General features: G+C 34.6%; 1 protein-coding gene across 1 annotated transcript in view; it reads left to right on the top strand.

Annotated features, from left to right (window-relative positions):
- Positions 1-209: 209 nt before the first annotated feature.
- The window catches only part of mtd (TLD domain-containing protein mustard), a 114,437-nt gene continuing 86,740 nt past the window's right edge, over positions 210-27,906 (top strand). The window contains exons 1-2 of the mRNA XM_034985454.2: positions 210-395; positions 20,023-20,715. Coding sequence (XP_034841345.1) covers positions 20,174-20,715 — 542 coding nt within the window. The 5' untranslated portion in view covers positions 210-395; positions 20,023-20,173. The remainder of the gene's footprint in view (positions 396-20,022; positions 20,716-27,906) is intronic.

The raw sequence follows: 27,906 nt of genomic DNA on the forward strand, positions 1-27,906 counted from the left end.
TTAATGACACCCTGCTGAGTACGGCAAACATTGACTTCCGTTTCGGAGAAAAACAACAAGAAATAAGAGTATTCTAAACGTTCTAATTACGCAAATGACAAGATGTTGAAGGTATGACGCAGGGGGGTTGGTTTCAGCGATGCTATCAGGTGATGGCGTTATCTCGAAGCGGTGGCTCCGCCAGCGATGCCTGCCTGCCTGCGCCCTGCCATCGGCCAGTTGTACTCAAACCGGCGCGAGGCTCGCACGCCCGACACGACTACGACCGCAGTGAAAGTCGCACGCGCAGTTTACGCTACGAATTTGTGAGCTCGACGTCTCACATCTTCTAGTTATTTTGTTTGTCCATTGCGCCAGTGCAACAGAGAAAGGAGGTCGTTGCGCGTTCGCAACCCGTAAGAACCTAAACCGCGATTTTTGTTACCAATAGTTTTCGCATTTGTGTTCTATTTTCCAAATAATTTCCTCGGATTTTCTAGTGGCCTACATCGGCTTTTTTGTGCCTTGTGTTCGTAGTAAGAAAGTTTAAACTACCTTCATTGTTGTATGTTTTGTTTTTATCATCATAATATTTTATTAATTGGAGAAAAATCTGTCCGTTTTATAATTACTAAGCTTGCTACGAAAGTCTACGCGAGTCGCGAGCCGTAGGTAACGACTAACGTTTTTACGCAAGCTTTTCCAAGTTCTTAATAAACTTAACGTATGTTTATAATTGACCGAATGGAATGCATATTTACATACAATATAAATGAAACAATGCTAATATACAACAAACAAGTGTAATTTAAGTACGATACCACGTAACGAGTACAATGAATTGGCAGGTACCTACATCTTATTACGGCAATGTACCTAAGGTCACCGTTCGAAAGACCACACGCATGTTCATTCATAATCATATTCGCAAGATTCTACCAATACGATTTTTACTAACAAGAATTTTAACAAGTACTAGTAAAGAATAACTTAATATAACTCATATCGAAGAATAACTTAATATAATAATTATTAGATTTATATTATAGAAAAAGAAATGATGGTTATATTTCAATATTATAATAACTGTGTATCTTAATTTTTATCTATAGTTATCGGTTGCTAAGATTTTGTAGTCATAATTTTTTTATCGTATCAATATGCCACCCCTATTGCACCATACTTGTAAGAACTTTTACTATTCGGTGATTTTATTATCTATAGATCTATAGATAATAAAATCACCCAATAGTAAAAGTTCTAACTAGTACGGTGCGATAGGGATAGATCAGTCCGTCAGCTTTGCCTTTTATTATAAACGCACAGCTCAAAACTACTGGACCAATCGGGCTGACATTTGGAATGCAGATAGCTATTATGACGTAGACATCCGCTAAGAAAGAATTTTTGAAAATTCACTCCCTAATGGGGTAAAACAGGGGTTTGAAATTTGTGTAGTTCACGCGGACTAAGTCGCCGGGATAAGCTAGTTTTTCAATATATTTAGTATTTATTTGCTTAATGTAAAAAAATCTCTGTTGTAATTTGTAAAAACATACAAAAGGCGGGCTCATCAGTCCAGCAGCATTCATTAATTAATGACGAGAGCCATCTAGCACCTTGCCAAAAAACGGTTTTATTGTAGGTACATCTACATTTATCACAAAGTTTTGGTTATTCTAAATGTGAAAAAATAAAGCGAAAATAATGTTTCTTTGACACGTTAATTTTTGTGTTTAAAACTTAATTTCGCACTATAAAGTTTAATTATCAGTCGGTGCGGTCGCGGTGCCACTGCCAAAAGTTGTTGTTTTCCACATTCTCATTTTTACAACACATGTAAAATCACGAATTCCCTGAAGTCTAAAACATGGGTTTTTTTGGCAACCCACTTTCATCGTTATAAACAACTTAAAGATCAAACTGCTGTTTTTAGGGTTCAGTACCTCAAAATTAAAAAGGAACACTTATAGGATCACTTTATTATCTGTTCCTCTGTCTGTTCGTCTGTCGTGTCTGTCATGAAACCTACAGGGTTACTTCCCGATGACCTAGAATCATGAAATATGGCCGGTAGGTAGGTCTTATAGCAGACAAATCTGAAAACTCTAAAACCTGAAAAATCTGAAAACCGTAAATTTGTGGTTATATCACTAAAAAAAATTAAAATGTGTTCATGAATAAATGTTAGTATTTTCAACATTTAAAGTACGACTACTGTACTACTAAGTGGGGTATCATATGAAACGATTTTGCCTGTACATTCTGAAACAGATTTTTATTTATTTTTATGCATAATAGTTTTTATCTATCGTGCAAAATGAAATAATATGACTGTAGCACGGAACCCTCGGTGCGCGAGTGTGACTCGCACTTAGCCTTTCTTTTTATTCAAATACAAGTTAGCCCTTAACTGCAATGTTACATAAGTGATTATGCAGTCTAAGATGATAGCGGACTAGCCTGGAAGGGCAGGTTTTATCAAATCCATATCGTACACGATTACAGTCATAATGTGATTGGTTTTGATCAATTTTAATTTACCATTTTTTGCCCCTATAAAATTTTTTTTACAAAAAAAATAAAAACCGACTTCGATACACAAACACTAAAAATTGAAAAATAATTTAATTTATTACCGAATATATTATGTAGACAAGAGTTAATATAGTTCCATAATAATATTTTTTAGTGCCGGTGCCAATTAGCTTTAGCTGCGCGAATCGTCTAGACTTCATATTTTTATGAGACTCCACAATGGCACCTCATTGGCACCGACCCCAAAAAATATTATTATGGAACTATATTAACTCTTGTATACATAATATATTCGGTAATAAATTAAATTATTTTTCAATTTTTAGTGTTTGTGTATCGAAGTCGGTTTTTATTTTTTTTGTAAAAAATTTTTATTTCACAATTTTTAGTGGCCCCATGGAATTATGCTATGACTGGTTAAAGATCTACTGTTTACTAAGCTATTACACTGATCGCGAGCAATTTACTCTTATCCGTTGAGGAGTTCCAGTATCTATCTTCGAAGATGTTCATCAGATCTTCACCAAATTTAAATGGGACCAACTTTGAAGTATACCCTTTCAAACAAAAAAAAGAATTTTCAAAATCGGTCCAGGCGTCTTCGAGTAATCGGGGAACATACATAAAAGATAAAAAAAAAAAAAAAAAAAAGATTCCGACGAATTGAGAACCTCCTCCTTTTTTTGAAGTCGGTTAAAAATGGGCACTTGCGAGTTTCCGCTAGCAATAACGTGCAATAAAAGCGAAGATGCCTCTAAAGTATCGAGACGGTAAAATATATTTTCACTTAAACATAAGAAAGAGCTTTCATTACTATAGATAAATGGTCCATATGTTCAGGGTGCGGAAGGCTTGGGTAAAAAATATCGATATTTTTTCTTTTCAGAGATGTTGATATAGGTTAATAATATATAATATACTCAATATTTAAGTTTCTATATATAAGAAATCTACATACTTAAGAATTTCTTAAAATCGTTTCAAAAGCGATTGGCATCTTTCTCATTTTCCGCTAATATTTTTCATTATTATAATTAATAACTGTGAGTGTTGAGGGTTTTCATCTCTATCATAATTTTTTCAGAAATAACTTTTTCTCTGCGTCGTTTCCCCTGAATGTTCGTGACCCCTTTCATTAATCACATTATAATAGGGTCCCTACTATTATGTGATCCCTTATGTAGGGCTTATAATGCGGCAGGCTCCCAGATCCTTCCGAATCTTTGGAAATATCTACTCACGTCGATATATAAAATCGATATATGTTTAAGAAGTCCATCCCTAGGGAACGGGGGTAGTAAATACAATATATCATTCGAGAGATGTAGCGGGGACGCGAAAAGCGCATGATTTGTGAGGAGCCGTAGGCGGCCCCATTTGTGTTCGCTTCCATTCTAGGGCCGATAAAAAAAGGCTTGGTACTCGACAATACACATTTTAATGTAAGCGGATGTACCCCATTGTATTTAAGTAGCAATGTAGGTATCTCTCTAGATATCCTTTACCTTGGTCTGTTGTTAATATCATGTGTATTGTGTGATCAAAATGTTATGTACAAAGACTTTTTAAATTCTTTTCGATTTAATTTTCATAGCATGTTACCAGTGTGTCAATCAAATAGCCAAAGCTTTTTTCTTTGATAAAAATGTATTCTTTTAAATTTTTTGGTCTCCCATATCATATCTGTAGTCTGTAATTCCAAACATGCAAATTCCATAAACATGTTGAATCATTACATCAACGTTACACCTACTATTTGATAAATAATTGAATAATAATTTGTTTTAATTTATTAATTTATGAGCGAGCTTGCTTATTTATTGCAGGAAACCGTGTAGAACAGAATACCGTATTATAAGGCGAGTCTTTATAAAGTGCTCGTGATATAAGGTGACACCAAACCTAATTTTATCGACGGAAAAAAGAAAAAAATCTATAATTTCCTTGTTTTATAGACCTGAATATTTTTAAAAGCGATAAAATACAATTATTAAATTAAAAATTATATGCCATCGCTTAAAAATAAGATACGACATAGAAAAAATAATACGACAGAACGCCTTTGAGTACTCCAGCCTAATTTACCCTTCAATGATCGTAATTTTGAGAAATAGGCTACTTGACTCATATCTAATTTCGTCCAATAAATGATTATTTTTTATAGTATTTTGCTTAAAACAACGAAATATATCAATAACAATTATTAAAAACGCAGGATGGATATATAAATCCAATTTAAAAAAATACAGTTTTTATTTTTATTTGAAACGCAGAAAACGCTGTCAGCCATGATGTGACGTCATTAAATATGTAACAAAGAAATGTCATCCCTATGTCACGCGGGGACTAACGTAGTATCCATATATATAAAATTTAGAGTCCTGACTAACTTATATATCAACGCACAGCCTAAACAGCTGGTCCTAGATATATGAAATTTGGTGGGTGTGTTCTTTGTAGGTAAAGAGAAGGTATCCACTAGGAAAGGATTTTTTGAAATTCCACCCCTGAGTGGGTTAAATGGAGGTTTGAAATTTATGAAGTCCACGCGGGCGAAGTCACGTGCATAAGCTAGTTTTTATATATTTCTAAAAACTCATAGTAAACGTAAAAAAATATCGTTTTCTCTTTATAAATTGAATAAGTTATTAAGTAAGACTTACAACAAAGTGATCTTTGCAAAAATAAATTTGGGTTGAAGTCGTTAGTCATATAGGATCCCTTTAAGCAAGTCTTTGCGTGTTACGTATATTTATTTCACTGGGCACTCTAATCCACAAATTCCTGTGGTCTTTATCGATGCGTTATTTACTTTCTCGGATGATACAATAACGATAATTACTATATTTTTCATGTAAACTAGTATAGAAGTCATGTTTATTAAACTTTGGGAGGTTATGCTGTTGTTTACAAATGCATGACGTCAGAGCACAGATAATCTATCGGCCAAACATGGCCGACCAGTGTTTTCACCTGTCTAAGAAAAATATATTTTTAAATTAAAGTTTTACGGTTATTAGGGCCCAAAAAAATATAGTGTTAATTTTTTTGATATAATAGGACAAATATTAACCATTTAAGACCAACTTAAAAAAAGTGTCAAGTAGCCTATTTGTCATTTTCTTGTCGTAAATTAATTGTATTTCATCGTCAGTGCCTGGTATTTTAACATAATGATGAATTTAACTGATCTGATCATTTATTTCAAAAATTATATAGTTTTTTTTTACAAATTACCAAAGTTGGTAGTAAAAAAGTTAAGGGTCTTTAAAACCTACAAAATATTTAGATGTTTTTAGGTTTTCCGTCGATACAATTGGGTCTATTTTGACTTATTTCATATTATTATTTGCACTTAATGACGACCCAACCTGTATTTAATATCTAAGACTGAGACATACCTAATATGCATATTACGGTTTTTCAGTTAATATATTTTAACGTCGTTTTTTATGAGGTCGCTTAAGGCCATTAAGGCCTTCCAATAAATGTTATAGCAGTGCATACTTCACTAGTGACATAGTTGTGTATTTATGTGGTACAGCTAGGTCGTTTAAAAACAACGGACAGACGGGTCAAGTATAACCTTCTCGTATTCTTATTTGGCGCGATTATTTGCTACTGATTTATGTAACCTAGCAATAATAAGTACCTACTTAATAAGTAATCCTGTACTATACAATTTTCTAATTTAATGAAGTGACGATACATTTATGTATCTACCTTGTGTTGTATTAAAAAGGTTTTTACATAAGTAGATTATTTCTTAATCGCCTTCCTTAATTACTCTAACTTTAAAAAAAAATCAGTGAGTAATAATAAAATATACAAATTCTTTGAAAAAATTGCTATCGAATTTCGGGATACGTATGGGTACCTAAGTGTGTATACGTAGCTTGCAAATAGTGATAAATCGATAAATGATTCAATTGGAATATGATTGAATATTTATTATCTTATCGACAAAACGCACTTGTAATAAATAAATTGTGATCAGTGTGACGATAGACTCAGTGTAACTGAAAGTTTGCAATAGTGATGTGGTCCAATAAATAGATCATTATACGAGTACTATATACTTTACGGCTCATATTATATGTAGTTTATTTTTAAAATAGCGGTGACACAGACGGTATAGACGAAACTATAATTGTTTGTTTTGCAAAGGAACCATAAAAATACGAAAAATAAATCGTAATTTAAAGTCGCCCATCCACTAGTTATCACTCTGTTGTGTAGACAGCTTGCGAGGCGAATAAAGTTGTGCAAGTTCCGCTGCGCTTTGAAATCGGACACGACCTACATTTTTCTAGCAATAGACGTAACTTGAGAATTCTGTTATTACAGGGTTGATACTGTAACACCTCACAACAGCCCACCTGTGTACGGGATGGGATACCTATAATAGAAATGGAATGTGTTACAATACTCTTATCAAAATACATAATTGTAAGATCAGTTCAGTTAGTTAAAAACTTTATAAGACGTGTACATAATGATTATTATTAATGACCTACCTAATCACTACCCATAGGTATTATAAATGCGTATTGTACTTGTTTGTTGGTTTATTCCTCAATCACGCCGTAACGAAACAACGGATCGACGTGATTTTTTGCGTTGGTACCTAGTTAAAAACCTGGTTTTTGATATAAGCTACTTTTTATCCCGGTTCATCAAAGAGTTACTACAGAATTTTAGGTCGATTCCGGATATCTTAGATCAATTTTATTATTACAATCGCAATTGTTGTGATCAGCTGAATTTATGATATTCTTGTTGCAACATGCATGATCGTCACATTCATTTTACCGTAATCGAGGCCCTGAACCCACGAGAAGTCGCGGGCATCAGCTAGTATGTAGAAAATCTTATAAACTTAACGTATCTGTACATTGGGGAATAATTCAGTAAAATAATTTATGGTTTAAATAATAACAAATGGTCTATTCGGATTGGATTGGTCTATTTGAATTAAGATGATTTTGAATTTTTTGTCTGTTTATCTGTTTGTTCGTGCACGCATCTTGCTAAAACTACTGAATGGATTTGAATACAACTTGGCACATAGGCAATACTCCGGCTTAACATTTGGCATAATTTTTATTCCCAAAAACAAAATAGTTTTTTCAGGATAGGGATTTTTTATCGATGCTATCTACTCCATAACTTCGTCAAATCTAAATCGGTTTGACCGACTGATCTATCAACGCATAGCTCAAACTACTGGACTGATCGGGCCGAAAGATATGCAGATATTAGCTATTACGGCGTAGACATCCGCTAAAAAAGGATTTTTGAAAATTCGATCCCTAAAGCGGTAGGAACAGGGGTTTGACATTTGTGTAGTCCACGCGGACGAAGTTGCGGGCATAAGCTAGTTTTTTTATAACAGTTGTGCTTTCAAGTTGATTTTGATGTTTTAGTGAAGATTTGATGAATAGTTTCGGAAACTGGTAACAGATAACAGAATATCAAACGCGATCATAGTAAAAAGTAGTTTTTTAATGCATACACAAGTAGTATGTCACTTAATAAATAACATATCATTATATTTATATATATTTTTATTTCTCCCCTAATGGTAAGTAAGTACACCAAACAGGTTCGATTTATTTAAAAAGCTTGGTATTGGTATCTAAACTTTCCAGTGCAATTCAATACGCTTTTCATTATATTACACTTATTAATATCATTCAGAACATTCCACGACGAAGGTTTATATGTATTGTAAATTGTAATATAACACATTCATATTTATTTTGTCTATGGAATTAGGTTAGCCCATCCGTGCGAAGGCAAGGCGAGTCAACTTGTAGTACTCGTACCTAAACATATTTTATAGGACACATAATTTTATTTATTTTATTTTATTCGTTTATTTGCAATCAACAGCGATACATACAATATAATTTTACATAATAACAGACTGAAAATAAGGCCAAATAGGATTACAATTTTTAACAGATTACTTAAATAGTTATTAATTATAAATTTATAACAGTACGTTTGATAATTTAAACAAGCTTTACAATAATATAATAATATGAAAATATAAAAGTCAATTAACTAGTAAAAATACCTAGTAGGTGATTCACAACATATGTATGTGTGTGTGTATGTGTGAGTGTATGTGTGTCTGTGTGTGTGTGGGTGTGTGTTTGTGTGTGAGAGAGAGAAAATACGTGAGAGAGTATGCGTGAGTGCGTGCTTGTGGGTTATGATATTATGCGGATTTATGTACTATTATAGATACTAGTATAATTATTATTAGTTAGGTACATATTATTGTTTTTCCGATGCAGTTTAATTATTTCCTTTTTTAATTGCATTTTGGACAGGTGAAAGAGGTCGAAGTCAGTAAATTGTATTATAGGTTCGCGCCAGGCGTAAAATTACGGAATTTTGGGCGTAGGTTGTATTTGATTTCGGTACACACAATAGCTGAGTAGTGTTTACTACACTTACTCGTATGTTTCATGAAATTTATCTTGCCTTGTTTTTAACTTAATTAAAATTCTATTGCGACATCCTGCATGTTTAGATAAAATAATATTAATTAAACAACTTTGTGGACAGCCCTACATATCCGGCTAAGCAATGTTAAACCAAGTACGATGACCATTTGTGCTAATGGCGGGAAAAAATGGGGTCAAAGGCTATATTAATTGTGTTTATTAGGAAAACAAGCATTTGATCGCAACGTACTCGTTATTGGAAAAACGTTAGAATTAATCTTTTGTGAAGGATGAAAATGATATCAAAAAAATTAACTAAAAACGGACCGAATTGAAAACTTAAGTTTCAAATTAAGAATTTTTGGAAGTCAGTTAAAATGTAAGATTTTTCATTATTGTAATGTAGGAATCATATAAATATAGTAATGTAGGAATCATTTATTACTTAGGTACTAATTATAGTACTCGCCAACAAACTGGCTCACCAGTTTGGCGAGAGTCAAAAAATGTACATATCTTGTGTACTACTTGATCATAAATAAATAAATATCTAAAATGTTAAGTACGTTTATTTCCGAATTATTTTCATGTATATGTGAGGGAGTATAGGTACTTACATACTTGTATTGAACTTTCCACGGTACTTTGCCAGGGTTAGGTCTTGAAGTATAATTGCTCAATTAAACCTCGATTATAACAATTTATTCTGTGATAATAATATTATTGCGGAAGTAGTCAACAAAGTGATAATGAACTGGTTAAAAATAATTATTTTGATGTCATGTCAAAACTCAAAACTCAAAGTTCATTGAGAGATAACTCGATTTTTATATTTTTTAATAGAAACCTAATCCTCGTATTGAAATAAGTAAACAATAGCGCCTGCCCATGTAATGTAATAAATGTATCCAATATTTATTACATTACATGGGCAGGCGCTATTGTATAAGCAGCTGTTACATATAGGAAGTTCGTTAAGCTTAGAGGAACTACAAGTTTAATTTAATTAGCTATATAACTGACAAATCTGTATGGTACAACGTGCAGTAAGAGATATGCACCATCTGCCCTCCCACTGCTAAAGAAGCAGGAAAACCATGATATGTGTCGCATACTGCATATTGCACTATACAAATTTGTCTGTTTTGGCGGATTATAGAGAATTAAGCTTGTTGCTCCTTTTATAATGTAAGAAAATTGCAACTAACTCGGTCCAATGGTTTTCAAAGAAAATGATAACAGACAAACGTATATAATATGCCTGTCTCTGTTTGTTGTAGTTAAAAATATGTTTATTACTAACCTAATGTCATAGTTTTAATGTAGGTACGTACTACATTGAATGCAATGCTACCGTGTTCAGCCTCCAGTTGGCCTCTGCGTACATGAGAGGCATGCGAATCTAGATATTGTCGGGTAGGAATTCATCTCTGCATCTTAATTGTTAATGTTGTAGAACAGTGTTAAACAATATTATTAATCTAAATATATAAAAAGCTGACTGGAAAGGAATGAAAGGATTTTTGAAAATTCAATCCCTAAAGGGGTAAAATAGGGGTTTGAAATTTCCATGCGGACGAAGTATACGGCATAAGCTGGTAGACGCACATAAGTCATTGATTTTTTACATGATAGATGGTCTCTCGCATTTTATTAGTTTCTGTATCAAAAGTGATCCTTTCAATGTGTTGCAGAATTTGGCTTTTCGAGAGCGTGGTTAATTTTTGGTAACAGTTTGCCACTATTGATTATATTATATTTTATAGTACATATCTTGTTAAGAAAAACAACATGAACACAAAGCTTCTTATGCATAAATCCTAACTTCTGTTTACGATCTACTATAGATTAACTATCAACATTTGAGTTAAGCTTCGAAACTGACAGCGAATTGGGCGACGTCTTTGGCAGTGCCAACTGGCAGTATCTCAAAACGGCAAATGGCAATTAGTTTATCATTACGCTGTCGGTCTGTTCTGGTATTCTTTTTCATAAAGAATAATAAATTAAAAGAAAGTTTGCTTGGTCTAAAGTTTTGTTATATTAATAAATCTAGGACTCCTCATTTGTCAAAACAACTAAAACTTTCTATTTTCATTAGGTATTATATAGTATGCGACAGGTTGAAATGACAATCGGGGAGGGAACGCCCCGCACACCCGCACAGCTACCGCACTAACCCAATGCGGCTGTGCGGGGCGTCCCCCCGCCTCATATCCCGATTGCAATCTCGTCCTGTTGACTATATGCATAATTGATTCTTTTCCGTCCTTAAATATTTAAGTAATTATTATTACAATTTATTGCACGGTCCATGTTGCGAATTTAAAGAATAACATGTTTTAAAGTTATTCCAACATGAGAGCAGAACTGTGTTTACAAGTTTTCATAAGGGGCTGTTGGAATTTTTCCCCCATGCGTAACACGAAATAGGGCAATGCGATTGCAGAGTGTTTGGAGAGATTTATTTGAAGCAGTTGCGAAATTGGGAATATTCCCAAAGAATTTTACGCGTATTTGTGTTTGGCTTAATCAACGTTAAGTATAAACATTTGAAATTGCAATACGTTAAATGGTCAAGACTGAGGAATTCAGGGCAGTGCTTTTAAATGTCATTGTTTTTATCGTAATCATTATTAGTTTAATTACACGACTGTTAAAAAAGGCATGCAATGTTTTCAGGGTGCGTGTACATTGTACCTACGTACATAAATAAATACAAATAATATATTATATTCTATTATTCTATTCTATTCCACGTATTGTACATGAGTTTCATTATTCTACCAAATTTTCTAAATGCCTGAACAGATCTCGATGTATGGTATGGGGTATCGTTACAATCCTTACATCCTCCCGAGTCCCGAGTTACACTGTATTTTTTTTAAAAATAAATTCAATAAGGCGGCTGTTTGGTGCCATTTTCAAATGTGAAAAAAATAATTGTTAGTAGGTATTTAGTTTTTTGGCAGGGCAGTCTTGTTTTCTTTAATTATTCATTTAATACCTTCATCATATTAGATATGCGTTTTTGACCTCGGGTGTCATTTTTATTTTAGGTCATATTGGCAAAGTGTCGTGCTTGGTTGCCACTCCTATAAGCCATATAAGAAAACATTGGAGTATTGTATCGTCTCAGTAATAATGATCGACGATGAATTGATATGTGTGCTTGAGCAAGAGTCGGCTCTAGCTTCTCTTTAAATTGAGATCTTGTTGCCTTCAAAGTAAAACACAGCGGTGATAGCCTAGTGATTATGACGTCGGCCTCTTATTCGGTCAGAGGTTCGATTCCGCGCACGAAATTGAACTTTTCGAAGTTATGTGCGTATTAAGAAATTAAACATCACTTGCTTTAACGGTTAAGGAAAATGTTGTGGGGAAACCTGCATGCCTGAGAGTTCTCAAAGGTGTGTGACGTCTGGCAACCCGCACTTAGCCACCGTGGTGGACTATAACCACGGTGAAGAGTTGAGTTGATGATGATGATGGCTTAAAATTACTTATTAGCAGCTATACCTACCTACTTTCTATCTATACTATCACCATCCGACGAAGTATAGTTTAACTAGCGAAGACTTTATTAATAATACTTTAGCTACGCGCATGTCAATTGAATATTATTCATTAAAATGATTTGTCATGATAAATACTTGATTGGTGAATTCAAATAGAACACTGTCCTCCGAGTCTTCTTGGGTATTTCCAATACATTTATATGCCATTATAATATACTTACTGTGTTTCGTTTTTGGACCGCTTTATTCGCAGTCGTCCTAAACCTAATTGTTGTACGTGTTTATTTAATAACAGACTTACTTAATTTATTATAACAGAGCCACACGTTGTTCTTAATAGTGTTATCATACTGCATTTATTATCAACATTAGTCTTATTAATTCTCATTATGGAAATGAGGAATAAACGGTAACTTGTGAAAACGTAAAATGTGTAAATTACAACGAGTTACGAACGGCTTTGTTTTTATTATGTACTAGCTGATTCCTGCGACTTCGTCCGTGTGGATTTACGTTTTTTAAAATCCCGCGGGAACTCTTTGATTTTTCGGGATTGTTGTCGTTGCTTGGTACCTAAAATATGAATTCACTATGAACACTTCCTGAATCTTGATAACCCAGGCGGGCAGTAACCCTGCAGCATCAGGATTAAGGAGTTGAATCCAGAATTTTTAATGTGACCACGACGTAAACTTTTTTGTTGATTTAAAAAAAAAATTGCAAATCTGTCCAGAAACCTCGAAAAAATCGATGTAGAAAAAAGAACCACCTCCTTTTTGACAGTCGGTTAAAAACCGATGACCTTGAAATATTTATCTTTAAAATATCCCCTTTCAACAAAAAAAGAATGAATGAAATCGGACTACGCGTTAATGAATTACAACTCAGTATACATTTTAACTTTCATCCCCTCTCCTACGGGAACCATGCTGAATTTCGGGATAAAAAGTATCCTATATTCTTCCTCATAGTATGACCTCAAATCGTACCAAGTTTCATTGGAATCCATTCAGTAGTTTCAGCGTGATGCGCGGCCGTGATACAGACAGACAGACAAAAATGAAAAAAATTACAGTTTTGGGTTCAGTATCGATTATAGAGTGCCCTCGAAAAAAAATTTTCAAAATATCTTCAATGTACAGAATTTGACCTGTTACAGTTTTATTATAAGTATTGATGAATAGGTAAGTATGATAAATTCTTTTTTTATATTTTACCCAGATGATGCTTGTGACTTCATCCGCGTAGATTTCGGTTGCCAATGGGAAACTTTTTGATTTTCCGGGATAAAAATTAGCCTATATTCATATCCAGGCTGCAAAATGTCTCTGTACCAAAAATATGATGTCCACGACTTTGCCCACGTGAATTGGCGGATTTAGTTTGTCCAGGTTTTTTAAAAAATCCTTGAGGATTTTCTGATTTTCCGAGACAAAAAGTAGCCTATATCCAATGTCCATCCCTGGGATGCAAGCTATCTTAAGTGTATATTTCGTCAAAATCGGTTAAATCGGGCAGTGAAAAGCTAGCAGACAGACAGACACACTTTCGCATTTTTAATATTAGTATGGATTATATTACTAAGCCATAATCACGTACTAAGACTCAAGTTTTCTTTATGCGTCACTGGCCCATAAGCATCGTAATAAATACGGTACTGCCACAGGTAGGTACATCCACGACTTCCGTCTGCGTGAAAGGTTTATAAATGCTTGAATCCTTAATTTCGTGTGATTCCATACTGTCTACCTTCCTTATATGGGACTTCGTCCGCGTGGATTTAGTGTTTTTAAAGATCCCGTGGAAATTCTTTGACTTGCCGGGATAAAAGTAGCCTATGTCACTCTCCGGTATCTTTAATCATAGGTGTTCATTCATGAACTCACGTCGATCCGTTGCTTCGTCACGGCGTGCTTGAAAGACAAACAAACAAACACAATCGCATTCATAATATTAGTAGTGATTCATTATCTCAATTTCATGATTAGGTAGGTACCTACATACGTTTGTAGTGGTTATCTGTAGGTTATTATCATGTCCCATCAAAATCTGTTCACAAATCCGCTATTCAGTCACGTTTAGTACATCGATTATCATTTTTTTTCAGAATGTAGGGTATTGATAAATGAAATTGATAAAACAAAAAAGTTTTTTGGTCTTCCGTACTCGAAAGTTACGTTGAATGGCCATTCTGTTATTAAACTATACAGAACTCACCGGCAATAACAATTCTATTATTATAATTTCACATTTTGGTTTACGGTGAGGTTACTAATATGATAAATCCGAAAGTGCGTCTGTCTATCTTTCTGTCTGTCTGCTAGGTTTTCACGGCCTATCTGTTTAACCGGTTTTAACGAAATTTAGTACAGAGTTAGTCTGCATCCCAAGTAAGGATATAGGCTATTTTTGTCCCGGAAAATCAAAAAGTTCCCACGGGATTTTTACGAAACCTATGCCCCACCGAAGAAGTCGCATAATTTATTTTGGTATACTAGTAGTAGCCTAGGTATATTCGTTTGCGGGATGCATTATATTTGTCCCAAATATAGACTACTCGTTATCCTGGAAAGTCAAAGAGTTCTTAAGGGATTTTTAAAGGACCGAAACTTATGCGGACGAAATCGCAGGCATCAACTTGTTTTTTATACTGGAACATTGGCTGTGCAAGAACAATTTGCACGTTTCAAGTTTTTTTTAATAAACATAAACACCAAGAGCAAATCTCTTGTTCAAGATGGTATTAATGAGATCGATTTTCTTTGTCTCTCGAGTAGTTGTTGTCGTAAACAATTAATCTGTATTCAGTTCAGCTCTGAGCCGCGGAGGCTCATTAAATATTCGTTGTTTGCATTTGCCGGCCGTCTTTGTTTGTAGTTATGTTCGCTTTGTATCTGTCTATTTTATTCGATAGTATATTTTAATTTGAGCTAACTGTGTGCTCGTTTGTCGTTATGTTTGTAATCGATTGCAAAATTTTCTTTTTAATATCTGTTCTTTTATTTCTGTAGTCTGTTTCTATAACTAACTGTAGCCCGCGACATTGTCCCCTTTGCCATGGTACCAATTAATACGTATGTCGAGGATAACAAATAAGAATTAGTAACCTGCCTATATGTCCGTCTCCGGGATGAATATATCTCTGTGCCATATTTTGTCAAGAACAGTTGTTGTGTGTTCAGGCATTGAAAAATGTATTAATTTTCAAAAATTCCACTTACGCGAAGCCGGCGCGCCTACTAGCCTACTGTACAATGTTTTGTAAAAATAATAGTCTAAAGTAGTGAAATAGGCTGTTGCATACCTTGTTTCTGTTGCAAGTTGCAACGCGTAATAAGTTAGTAGGTAACTAATGTAATGTAGGCATGGCACAAGAGGCGCGGTAACGGCACCATAGCATTTACGAAGGATTGTGCGTGCTTTATCATATCCCAGTCTATTACTATATTAACGGTGTGAGTTACAGTGGACATTTTCCATTATGTTACTGTGTAACAATATTACTAGGCTATTTCAATTTGTTTAACTCGCGACGGAGATTAGAAGCGGTATTTTTTAATGCATAAAACAGAAATAAAATTTGGTCCAAGTATGTGGACGTCCTTATTTTTTTTTCTTTAGTTTATGTAGAATTTCAAAAATCATAAACACTTCGTTAAGTGCTACAAACAAACTAAGATAGCGGGTTTAAGAGAAGTGACCCTAGCGCACTCCCCGCTTTCCATATGAAACATAGTTTCGTTCTCATTTGAATATTAACCAATCAAACTCAATAAAATTTTGTAGACACGTTCTAGAAATAAAATATATATCAGTGTTTAGTTTGTCATCTCCTCGGCTTACTTCTCTTGATAAAATTATTAATCATGCAGTGCGAAAAACCGTGAATGCCGCCGCGAAATTAAACATTCACACTAAATTGTTCATGGGCTTACGGTCTGCGATTTGTACACGAGAAAGGACTGAAGAGCGGACATTATACGAGTAGGTGTAACAGACAGACGAACACATTTCCACTCCTTTACATCGTGCTATCGGGCTAAACAGTCATGCAATATTTATGTATCGGTCCTTTATATAACATTGAACGTTGCTCTTGTTGGTTGATTGAGGCCATTAAAGTTGCTTACCTCAGTCCTTACACGAGAAGAAACTCAAAGTGTCATTTTTTTCTAACCAGCGCGAATAAAGGGATGAATACATACAATGCGCGACTGTCACGTGTCAATTAATGTGGCTTCTCCTGGGTTGATTCATCATGACACAGAGTCAAAGCTATCAAAGACACAATCTAAAAATTTACAGAGCTCTATCTCCAGAACATAATGCACAAATTCCTATTGAGAAAAAAATAAGAGTCAATGCACTCTTACATAATATGTCAAAGGTCACATGCAATTGGCATAATGTCTCTCTTTTTTAGAGTCATTGGTGCGAGCGTATTGGCGCGCTGGGTCTTGATTTTTGACCTGCGTTAGGGAACGACCGGGAGTTGCACGAATTTTTTGTCACACTTATTTACGAGTTAACATGAACATGTAACAGTAATAGTGCAAAAATATAAATATTTTACAAAAAAAACGCGCGTGAAGATTCGAATTCGTGCGCAATCACTTTAACTGTGCAGAATTAGACGCTTCGCTTTAATTGGACTCTTTGTCAGTCAAAATCGACACTAAGGTCACAGCTAAGGTGTAATACAAGATGCGAGAATGTCTCACACACATACGCGCGCGTTCAATGTGATGCCCATAAAACATATAACAATTTGTTATACTACATTAGACATGATAATGAATATATAAAAATTAATAACAAAATATTAAAAATCTTCTTTATTTAAACACTCAAAATAATGCTTTTGGCGATAAAACTAATAAAATCGATCTCTCTGCTACTGTGTACTGTTCAAGATCATTTTGCTACACCCAAACTTGTCATTAATAGCCTGCCTTGTATAATGTTTAATCGGATTTAAATGTTTTTAAGGAAGATTGCAACTGATAAAGAAATTGAAATTGTTACGTCCTGCCGTGCAATGTCCGTTGCATTTTGTACCCATGTGTCCAAGCTTTAAAACATATTGTGTTTAGATGTAGCCTTGATCTAAATAGCTATTTGCAAATGATAAGTACCTATGGTATTGACTTTCTAATCTATGTTTATTATGTTTATCAACAGCATCAATAATAATTACTCATAGTGTCCAAACGACTTTAAGGCTCACTTGCACCAAACTGTTTTATCTGATTTAGTTCAATTTTGTAGTCTTCTCGTCAAGTTCATTCCAGGCTTGAAAAAAAACAACGACATGAAAAGACAGGGCAGAAAATATAACTTAAACACATTTAAAAGGTTTGTGCATGTCGACCTAATTAACAGTCGTGAAAAATAGTTTTATTATACAAGGAACTACAAACTTAATTCGGTATAATTTACCAAATCAGACAAATCTGTTTGATACAACGTGTAGGATGCAATATGCACTGCCTGCCCTCCCACTACTAAAAAGAAAAAATGTTTTTGTTTTTACTTTTTAGAGCATCAGCAGTAGCAGTTACTTTTTTAAAAAAACTATTTCAATAACCGACAATGGGCAGCTGGATGCAAAACCGAATACTTCCATGCAACTTTGTCACTAAAAAAAACATCTTTTCTATAATAACCAGTCAGTTTCAAAGTCACTTTTATTTTTAACTTTCAGTGGGTACATTGCGAGAATAATTAATAGTATGTCACTATTTATAATAATGCGCTTTATAAAGTCAATGAGAGACAATTAATAAACTCAATTGGAGTGCGACCTTGGTGGAATATGTTGGACGTTACATGTGATTGTTTTTCTAGCTATTTGAAGCGTGCATGTCATGTGAACACACCCGACGTGGGCTTGCGAATCCGTACGAGCGCCGCTAAGACCCCTACACACGACAACTGCGCCGCACGTTTTTTACATTATAAATATTAATGCGACACTACGTATCCGATAAGATTTATCCTGCAAAACATGTGTAGTGTTAATGCCGTGTGAACAGAGTCCGGGTCGCGACGCACTGTCAAAGAACTTTTTGAAGATGCAGTATTCTGAGAAATGAACTAGTTTCCTTGTCTAGTTGTCTACACAGTCATTCGTCTCATTTCGGTCATCAAATATGAGTAAATTCGGTCATCAAAGACGAAGAAAGAAGGTCACGAGATATTGCCCGTCAGTTTTGTCTTTACTTAGTTACTGGAGATATATTCGTAACCTCAAAATTCTTCATAATTTCCCAAGTTCTAACTCCATTTTACTTAATTACTCAAATAGATTGTTATAAAAGCTAGGTACTAAATCGCCTTAAAATGCTTAAGCTTTTTTAAATCAACTTGAAATGATCGTAGAGGCATCGGTAATATGTAGTTATAGGTATTATAGGGATACAGTAAATAGGTAATACTGAACTAGATAGTTTGGTCAAAACGAATTAACTAATTCCTTCCTCCTGTAGAAATAAAAACTGTGTTATAGGAGGCAATGTCTTCCCTTAATATCTATCTATGGAGTTTTCACTCTAGAGTGTCGGTTGCCTTCCGATGTGCCTGCAACTATTTATTATTTTGTATTTTGAGACGTCGTGAAATTTTACTGCAGTGTGCGTAAAGTCTAACAGCCAGCAGTATCTATACAATCAAAAATCTGGTACCGATGCAAAAAACTGGTTTGTCAAACCCTTGAAAATACCCGGTGACGTCACCGTTTTGGTTACATTTGCGACTCGTAAATTCTAGGTTGACTGCTCATGCCATCAAGTGATAATGAAATCAACCTTAGTAACGAGACACGGCAATTTATATGAACCGGTGGCAACTTTCCCCGCAGTGTCGCCGATGACGACTATGCAGTTACGAAAGCTACACCTGCTTATATGGCATAGCGTCGACAGTTGTCACTATGTCTACCGTACAAGATTATTCTCAGAGCTCTCCCAAACTCACACACCGTTGTATAGGAAAGTCTTTAATAGCTTTTCTATTTGAGTCGCCTCGCTATCTGTCCATATAAATATAGTATCGACGTTATAAATAGCCGCAAACATTCCAATTGTTCTGTAATCTGAATAGTTGATGACGAAATCGGCCATGTACGGAGACATATTAGAACAATTTATTATAGTATCTTGAGCAATTACGGACATTCATTTCGAGTTAGCTATGGTATTGTTCAGCCTAATTATGGAATTTGCCGAATAGTAGACAAAACGTCGTAATTCCTTAACATTTCCGTGGCTGACAGAATGTATTATATGAAAGCTGTCTAATAAATGGACTGCGACGAAATCTTTGTACCCAAGGCCGGTGTCAAGGCATTCAAAGACGATAATTAGTTAAAACTATTAGTTTTGTTGCGTTTATTAGTCTTCATTAGTTTTATGAATAATAAATAATTACATATTGAGAACAAAATATATTATTTATATTCTAATCGAACACAAGTGCGAAAACTATAAATATAATTTATTTGTATATTTTACTTTACTTTGATTTCACAGCAGATTATCTCAATGATAGAACGAAAATAACACTCAAAATTTTGTAAAATGTCCATTGTGCTAAACAACTTCCATATCAATGGAATCAGTGAAATAAACTTCGTCAAAGTATCGTGTTATTGACTAAGTGGAATAGTGATAGTGAGTGACGATGAGTGGAAGTGAGCCAACACTGACGGAATCGCCGGTGCCTCTGGCGCTGGCGCGTCTGCAGGGCAGGCCGGGCCGAATGCGCACGCACCGCCCCAGCCTCCCTCTCGCGAGTCTGCAAGAGGCTATCGACGAAACCCCTCGACGCTTCAACGAGGAGCTGCCTGCGCCCGACACGGACGACGAAGAGTCCTTCGCCGATCCTGTAGTCATTAACAAACCCTCTCCCTCCGCTTCTAACGGGCGAAGAGCTTCGGATGCTACATTCGCTGAACGATACAGAAAGCTGACCGAGTTCGATGGTCCGCCGCCCGACTTGCCTCGGCGTGCCTCTCTAGCCGTGCCCGTCGGAGCGGACGGCTTCGGACCTAGCGACAAAGGGCGCCGACGATCCTGGGCGGCACGACTCCAACTCGAGCGGAAAAAGAGACGAAAGTCAGGCGGTACTGACACCGACGAAGAGGGCGACCCTCCGGTTTATATACGTCAAAAGCGACCTTCTTGGTGGAATGTCTTCATGCCAGATAACATGCTGAAAAACAGGTATTGTTTAAACAAATACATATAACATAGATCTTAGCTTATATCTGTTCATGTTAGTTTTAACTTCTTTTATAAAATTTTAATAACAGTTTGATGAAAACTACTGCCATGTTTTAAAATATTCGGTTAGATTGAGATACCTATATTGTAATAATATGAATAAACACAATTCAAGAAATTATAATAAGCGTTCGTAATTCGTATATATACGATATATAGGTATATCATACTCGTATGGAGTTAAGTAGCTGGTTCTCATTACTGCAGGAATGTGTGTATGGGGTTAGAATGGAAATGTGTGAATGCAGCACCATGACACTTGATTTCCTTGACCTAGCGCTTAGCTCTGGTTATTAACGTTCTTTAAACTATGTGCTCCTTTCAGGGTTAAAACTAAATGTTTGCAACTCCTCTGACATTATTATAACATTTTCTAAGAAGTTTATATTGTATTAAACTACATTGAACTAATTTATAAGACAAGAAGACAAGATGATATCAAAAAGTAAATAGTTTATCACTATGCTATCATTGTGAAAAAACATTTACTTTATTTACGACCGACTTGGAAATGGTTATAAATAATATTGTAAACTCAAAAAATTCCATGATCGGAATCATAAGAAAGCTGTTATAGAGAGAGAGAGCCAGCGCGTGTCAGACCTTCGTTATTTTATAAAAGCTGAATGTTTCTCTGCGTATTGTTCCCCTGCCAGACACCCTAAAACTTTTAAATTTTAAGGGTGTTTGGCAGGGGGTTTTAGCAATGCATGACGTGATTTCTAATACTATTCTGAAGAAAATATAACAAAATTAGACTTTATACTTTGACGTAAGATTTTTACACCTTTATTACCTCTTATCTCCCAAGTCACCATGATCCAAACAACAAACATTCCTCACAGTGTTGGGGAGAATACGCTGAGAAACTTTCAGCTTCTATAAAATAACGAAGGTCTGGCACGCGTTGGCTCTTAGTCCATTACGTACTGATAAAATTATGATTTGAGTTATCTTTTGGACGCTATCTTGTGGCTTAAGTAGTAAGTAAAACACAGCTTCTGGCGGTGTTATCGTTTTTTTGATAGTAAAATGAAAGCGGGACACGCTCAGTGATCTGAATACTTCGGTGACCGTAGTTTATCTGGCACCTAATAATGAACGTCAAAATTTTAGTTTCTCAACTCATGCTCCTTTTGATTTTTTATCTGGCGTCCACATTCATCTTATCATGCAATTTTCTAATAATATAATCGTGTTTTGAATCACACGTAATCTTTACGTATAAAAACTTGTCCTGACTGACAGATTGATCTATCAACGCACAGCCTAAACCGCTGGGGTTAGAAACATGAAATTTTGAGAGTAGGTCTCTTTTATTTTATAACGTAGACACCCACTAACAATGAATTGTTGGAATTTCAACTTAGGGTGTTAAATAGAGGATGGAAGTTTATATGTGAAAGTCCGTCATTTTTAAAGTTACATTGCTAAAAAATTTCGTTTAAGAACAAAAATACGTATTTCACGATTTTTGAAAATTCGACTCCCAAGAGAGTTAATTAGGGGATGAAAGTTTGTACGACAGTCCGTAATTTTCCAAGTTATTTCCATGAAAATTGGTATTTGGGTTTTCGGTTACAAATGAAGTAATACGTGTTTCAGGATTTTTGGAAATTCTACCTTCACGGCGATTTTCTAAATTCTACCCGAGCGAAGCCGGAGCGGGTCAGCTGGTAATCTCTATATCTATAATATAAAAATAAATCACTAAATGTGTTGCTCATCGCAAATCTCGAGAACAGCTGAACCGATTTCGCTAATTCTTTTTTTATAATATTCCTTGAAGTACGAGGATGGTTCTAACGGAGGGAAAAATTTTAAAAATTTGAATCGACTGCAAGGCGGAACGGAGTTCGCCAGGGCAGCTAGTGGATAAATAAAAGCGTGTAAGATTTAATTTAATGAAGTAAAGAATATGAGTATCAAGTTTTCGTATGATAAATGATAATGTAGCGACGATAATAGTTATTGCATTCCTTACCAGTTTCAATAAGCATACGTCATCAACGAGACTGGACAACGCCTATAGATAAAAAATATTTCATGCCAATCACATACTATTTTATGATCTCATTGTATATTTTGTCTGAGACGAATGTAGTATTAACGAGATTCTTTTCTCAAAAATAATTTGTATAGAAATATATATTTGTAAAATAATCTTGATAATTTTACAGAGCAATAAAATATCCTAGCATCATGACAAAAATTATATTTTTGGTCTAGGTGTTTTCCTATTAAGTATAAGTGTAACTCATGGACTGGGTGGAACTGTAAGGGTTCCTAGTTTTTCCGCATTACCGAACCCTTAAAAGTTATTGACTCAGTCATTGAAATTAACAAAATAATAGACTTCGTAAAGAGTCGAAAAAGTCTTAAGAGATTTTATCATTTCAGTTTATTTAGAACGTAAATTAAAGTACATATATTATTGTAAATATTAAGATCAGTTCTAATATATCGATGTTAATAATGATTTTTTGAGGCGTGTAGTGTACATGTATCGAATTGATCAGTGATTATTGAAATCATTTTGTTATTCGCATTTATCGCAAATGCTCCTAAGTTTGTTCACGATTTCTTAGGACCAAATCAACCGAAACGTGTATATCTTTTTAACATATTCGTTTGTAAAATACTTTAACAAATATTTTCGACTGGTGCTGCCTAATGTCTTCTAATGAACGGCACACACAAGCGACATGTAAGTCACGTTCCTTAGAAATTGTTCCCTACTTCTTCAGTGTAACTATTAAGTAGATAAATAGTCATTATTAACAGCTTTTCTACCTAGACTAGGCAGAGCATATGAGTCTATTGAAACAAGCAATCTTAATTTTATTATCAGTTCTCTATAAAACTCAATTACTATTTTCTAAGCTGTGAATAAATAAACAACGCATTGAGAACACAGCACACTTTTACACTGCTACACTTAATACTTTTACGCGTCATATGAAGTTTTTCTTACGTCTACTCGAGTTTATTATGAGCCGCTTGCAGTATGAAAAACAAATTTTAGATAGTGAGTGCGTAAAAGCGTTGACTATAATCGAAACGTCTTAAAACTCATCGAAAATTATGAAACTTATTGAAAAGCTAATGATGAGTTACTTAATATTCCTCTGCATGGCTACAGTGTACTTGCTACTCAACACTACGCTGTCATACGTATGGGCACTATATCCGTATTAAAAATGGAAAGGATTTACTTTAAATCTTATTAAATAATGATCACTGTTCACTGATATTTTATCATCATCCCCTCTTAGAATGAAAAGGAAGGCTACAGTCTACCACTAGTCAAGTGCAGATTGGTAGATTATATTGTAATATTTGTAATATTTCAAATATTATCGTATTTTGTAACAAACAAAGGAAAGGTGCAAAGGAAGTCGAGTTTTAAATCATCCCTAAGATATTTAGAGGTAATATTATCTAATACCATGTGAATAAAATTTATTCTAAATTAGTCAGCTTATGCAAGGTCACGAGCGTATCATAACTGCGTGACGTATCCAAAATCTGCTCAGACCTCCGCCCACTAAGCATCACTTAGTAAGCAGTTCCGCAAATATAAACCCAAATACAGCTCGAAGATAGATTGTAGATTTGTTTTTGGCGTAGGAGTAATATGCGGAAGGTTCACAATTCACATCCATAAATTATTGTGGTTTTATACTACAGGTACAACGGCATCCGTAACACGTCGTCGTACCGTACGTCATGAGACAAAGTTGTCATCGTTCGTAATGTGGTGGCCTTCAAAGTTTGTTTCCGCAATTGTACATTCATCCTTTCTTTTGTGCTGCAACTTCTTGTACTTAAATGGTTCACGGGTCCACGAAGTTACGTTGTTGACTAGAAATAATATTTAGATCTTTTTAGTTAATCTATTGGCCCAGTTCGTATCACGATTGATCATCTCGAAGGAAAAGCATCGTTGTATTTCAGATGATATTAAGCAATACATTTTACATTTCAATTTTTTTCAAACTAGTTTGTAATTTTACAATGTTGAATAATTATTTTATACAACTAAATCCCGTATTCGTTTTGAATGTCATGTGTGTTTCCTCTAATTGCTCTACTTTTTATTTATTTTACGAATGTAGTTAGAGTGGATTATAAAAGGTGGATGGATTGCGTGAAAGAGGATAAGCGTGAAAAAGGGGTGGATAATAACGTTGACGGTGACAGAAGTGAGTGGAAGAAGAACACATGTTGTGCCGACCCCACGTAGCGTGGCATAAGGTAAGGAAGAAGAAGAGTTAGAGTTGTATTTATTTAACTGTTCGCGATTTTTTACTATATACTCTTTATAAATTATAACGTTTTGAAAGTGGGTCAAATAAGTAGATAGTATTTTGTTCTATTTTTATTAATAACATTCGACAATAAACCAAATATCAATCTATTCTCTTAAATTACAGCTCAGATAATATACATAACATCAGCTATTAAATAAAGTTTAGATTGCTAATCCAGCGGTTTTGCAACCGCGGTGTAATATATCAACATTAAGGCAGTCATGTTTGTGTAAGTAGATATTAAAATTAAATTTTATCTCCGTCTAGTCTGGGAACTATGCCAAATTATTGACTGAAAGCAAATCTTTTCCATTGATGATTCACTTTTATCGTAGACAATCCTCTTAATTGTTGTTTACTAACCAAATATACCAATTAATTTAGTACTGTTTAAAGAGCGTATTTTATGTTAGTCTCAAGACTAATGTTTATGTCACGTGCAGGACAAAAATTATGACGCCAAACTCTTTGTATACTATTTCGTTGCCTTGTGCGTAACTCCTATCTGCTAATTAAAGATGATATTTTACTTTTTCTATAAAACATTATTGAGCGCGAAGTTAAATAATGTTTTCGTCTAGTCGGATTGTTTGGGTGTCTTTAACAAGTCTGCTATTTTGAAAATACAATGTTTTCTAATGTTGGCTAGCGCCCAGCGGCGTCGGTAGCTGCGACGCCAAGTCGAGCCACTACGCAACTAATATTTTCATAGTAAAACACTAAACGAAAACATAACACGTATGTTGCGGTTTTTTTAACGTCTACGAATATAATGATATACATATGTATTAAAATACACGATAACATGAAACCAAGAAAAGAAAGTCATAACAGAATATAATAGTGTTTTGATGATAGGAGAGCTAGATTTGCTTTTTGTTATTTAATACTTGTAGCTACACTTGTATTTGTAAATACATAGGTAATAGAAAATCGATAGAAATGTAGCGATGTAAATATTACATACCTAGTGAATTATCTGATATTTATAATGTATATTTTGCTATACCCTTCTCTCATCTCATATTATGTATATCATGTTATTCTTGTAAGAGGATACATGTGAAACGCAAAAATAAAGAATAAAGAATAGAAATTAGTGAGCCGTGTAAAAAAAAGTAAGTGATAAAAACTCTACAGTCTACACGGAGCATTGCATAATCTGTCGCAAATTAAACATTAGAAATCCGTTAGTTCGACACGGAATTGTAAGTTGTGACATGCGGCAATATTTTTCCATGCAGATAAGATAACAAGCAAAACTTGACAGACTCTATAGGTACATTCGTCAATAATATCCCAGTGTCCCATGCTACGAAATATGATGTCACGGGGCAGTTACAAGGTACACTAAGTAATGTACATTGACATTTAGAAGGAGATAAGAACTAAACGTAACGAACTATTTTTTCTGGGAAATCTTGTGACACTCGTTTCATTTTTGATGATGTCGCAGGTTCCACGGACTTACGTATCTGTAATCGAATATGACTGCGCATTAGACAAAAACAGATATCAGCCGGGTTTTGTGTATTTAGTCCTGCGCAAACCGCCATGTTGCAACTTCAGATTGGACTACTTGTTTTGCGCGTAAACGTTTTTCAAATTTTGATCATTGAAAACTTTGCAAATTGGGTACTTACCATTATTCTCTTCTTTTTTTTGATAAGCGGCTTTAGCTTGGCAAATTGGTCTATTTAATAATCGGACAAAATCGTGTGTAATAAATCTAATTTCATGTTTAACTGAGAACTTGCCTATCATAGACACTGTAGCAAGGTTTGGAATAATATTATGATAATATTATGTCTTACTTATATTATTTATATCAACACTATTAGTATCTAATTGATCTAATTGCGAATGTTGATCACATTGTAGAATGCATGCAATGGAACCACTGTCACGTATTTGCATATAACGCAAGGTATGAGCCATCACAGTCTAAATTATTTTTATGACATGGTTATCTACTTGAATATCTATTATAGTATGTATAGGTAGCAGTGGCGAAGGGTGAAAATCTGAAAAAGGGAAGCCGGAAAGGTACCTACCTACCTAATTACCTAAAAGAATATCAGCTGTTCCCCATCGATTAAAGACGCTTTTTGTTTTCAAAACTCGATTTAGAAAAATGACTATCGTTACGTAACAGGAAATCTGTTAAACAACAATCTATGTGAATTAAGGTAATTTCTGATGTTGACTTACCAAACTGAATCTAAAATACCGCGAACTTACACTTATTAGTTATTAATCACTAGCCCCAATTTATTATATCAAAATAAAACACCACTAACAACTTTAAAAACAAACGTGCATGGACGCTTCACAAAAACAAATAATAAACAATCAAAATCAATATCAAATCACCCTTCAAAATACAAAATACTCAAAATAGTAGCATGTACCTGTTAAAATAATACTATTAATATAATTTTTAATTTGGAGGTATAATACGGTAACTCGGATTCTAGCGGCTTAACTACGTCAAATTTGTCTGACCTGTCAGAGTTCCAAATTCGTATTCGCTACTGGGCCAGATTAAATTGGTGGGTTCCAAACGTAGAGCGAGACAGACCTAGTTCGCTCCTTTCGCTTTCGCTAGGGAAATGAAAGAGATAAATACTAAGCAAAAATCTAACTAGGGAATCCGATATTTTACGGCTTGTATGGTGTAGGACTGTAGGTGTATGTTACTTACCTACATTAGCTGTTTTGCTTTTAACTTAAATTAGTAATAACAAAAAAAATAGCATTTGTGACGATTGAACCTTTGTATTTACGAACGTATTACCGAATTTATGTGAATAGTACC

This window comes from Maniola hyperantus, chromosome 4 (assembly GCF_902806685.2).
Source record: "Maniola hyperantus chromosome 4, iAphHyp1.2, whole genome shotgun sequence".
NCBI classification, from domain to species: Eukaryota; Metazoa; Arthropoda; class Insecta; order Lepidoptera; family Nymphalidae; genus Maniola; species Maniola hyperantus.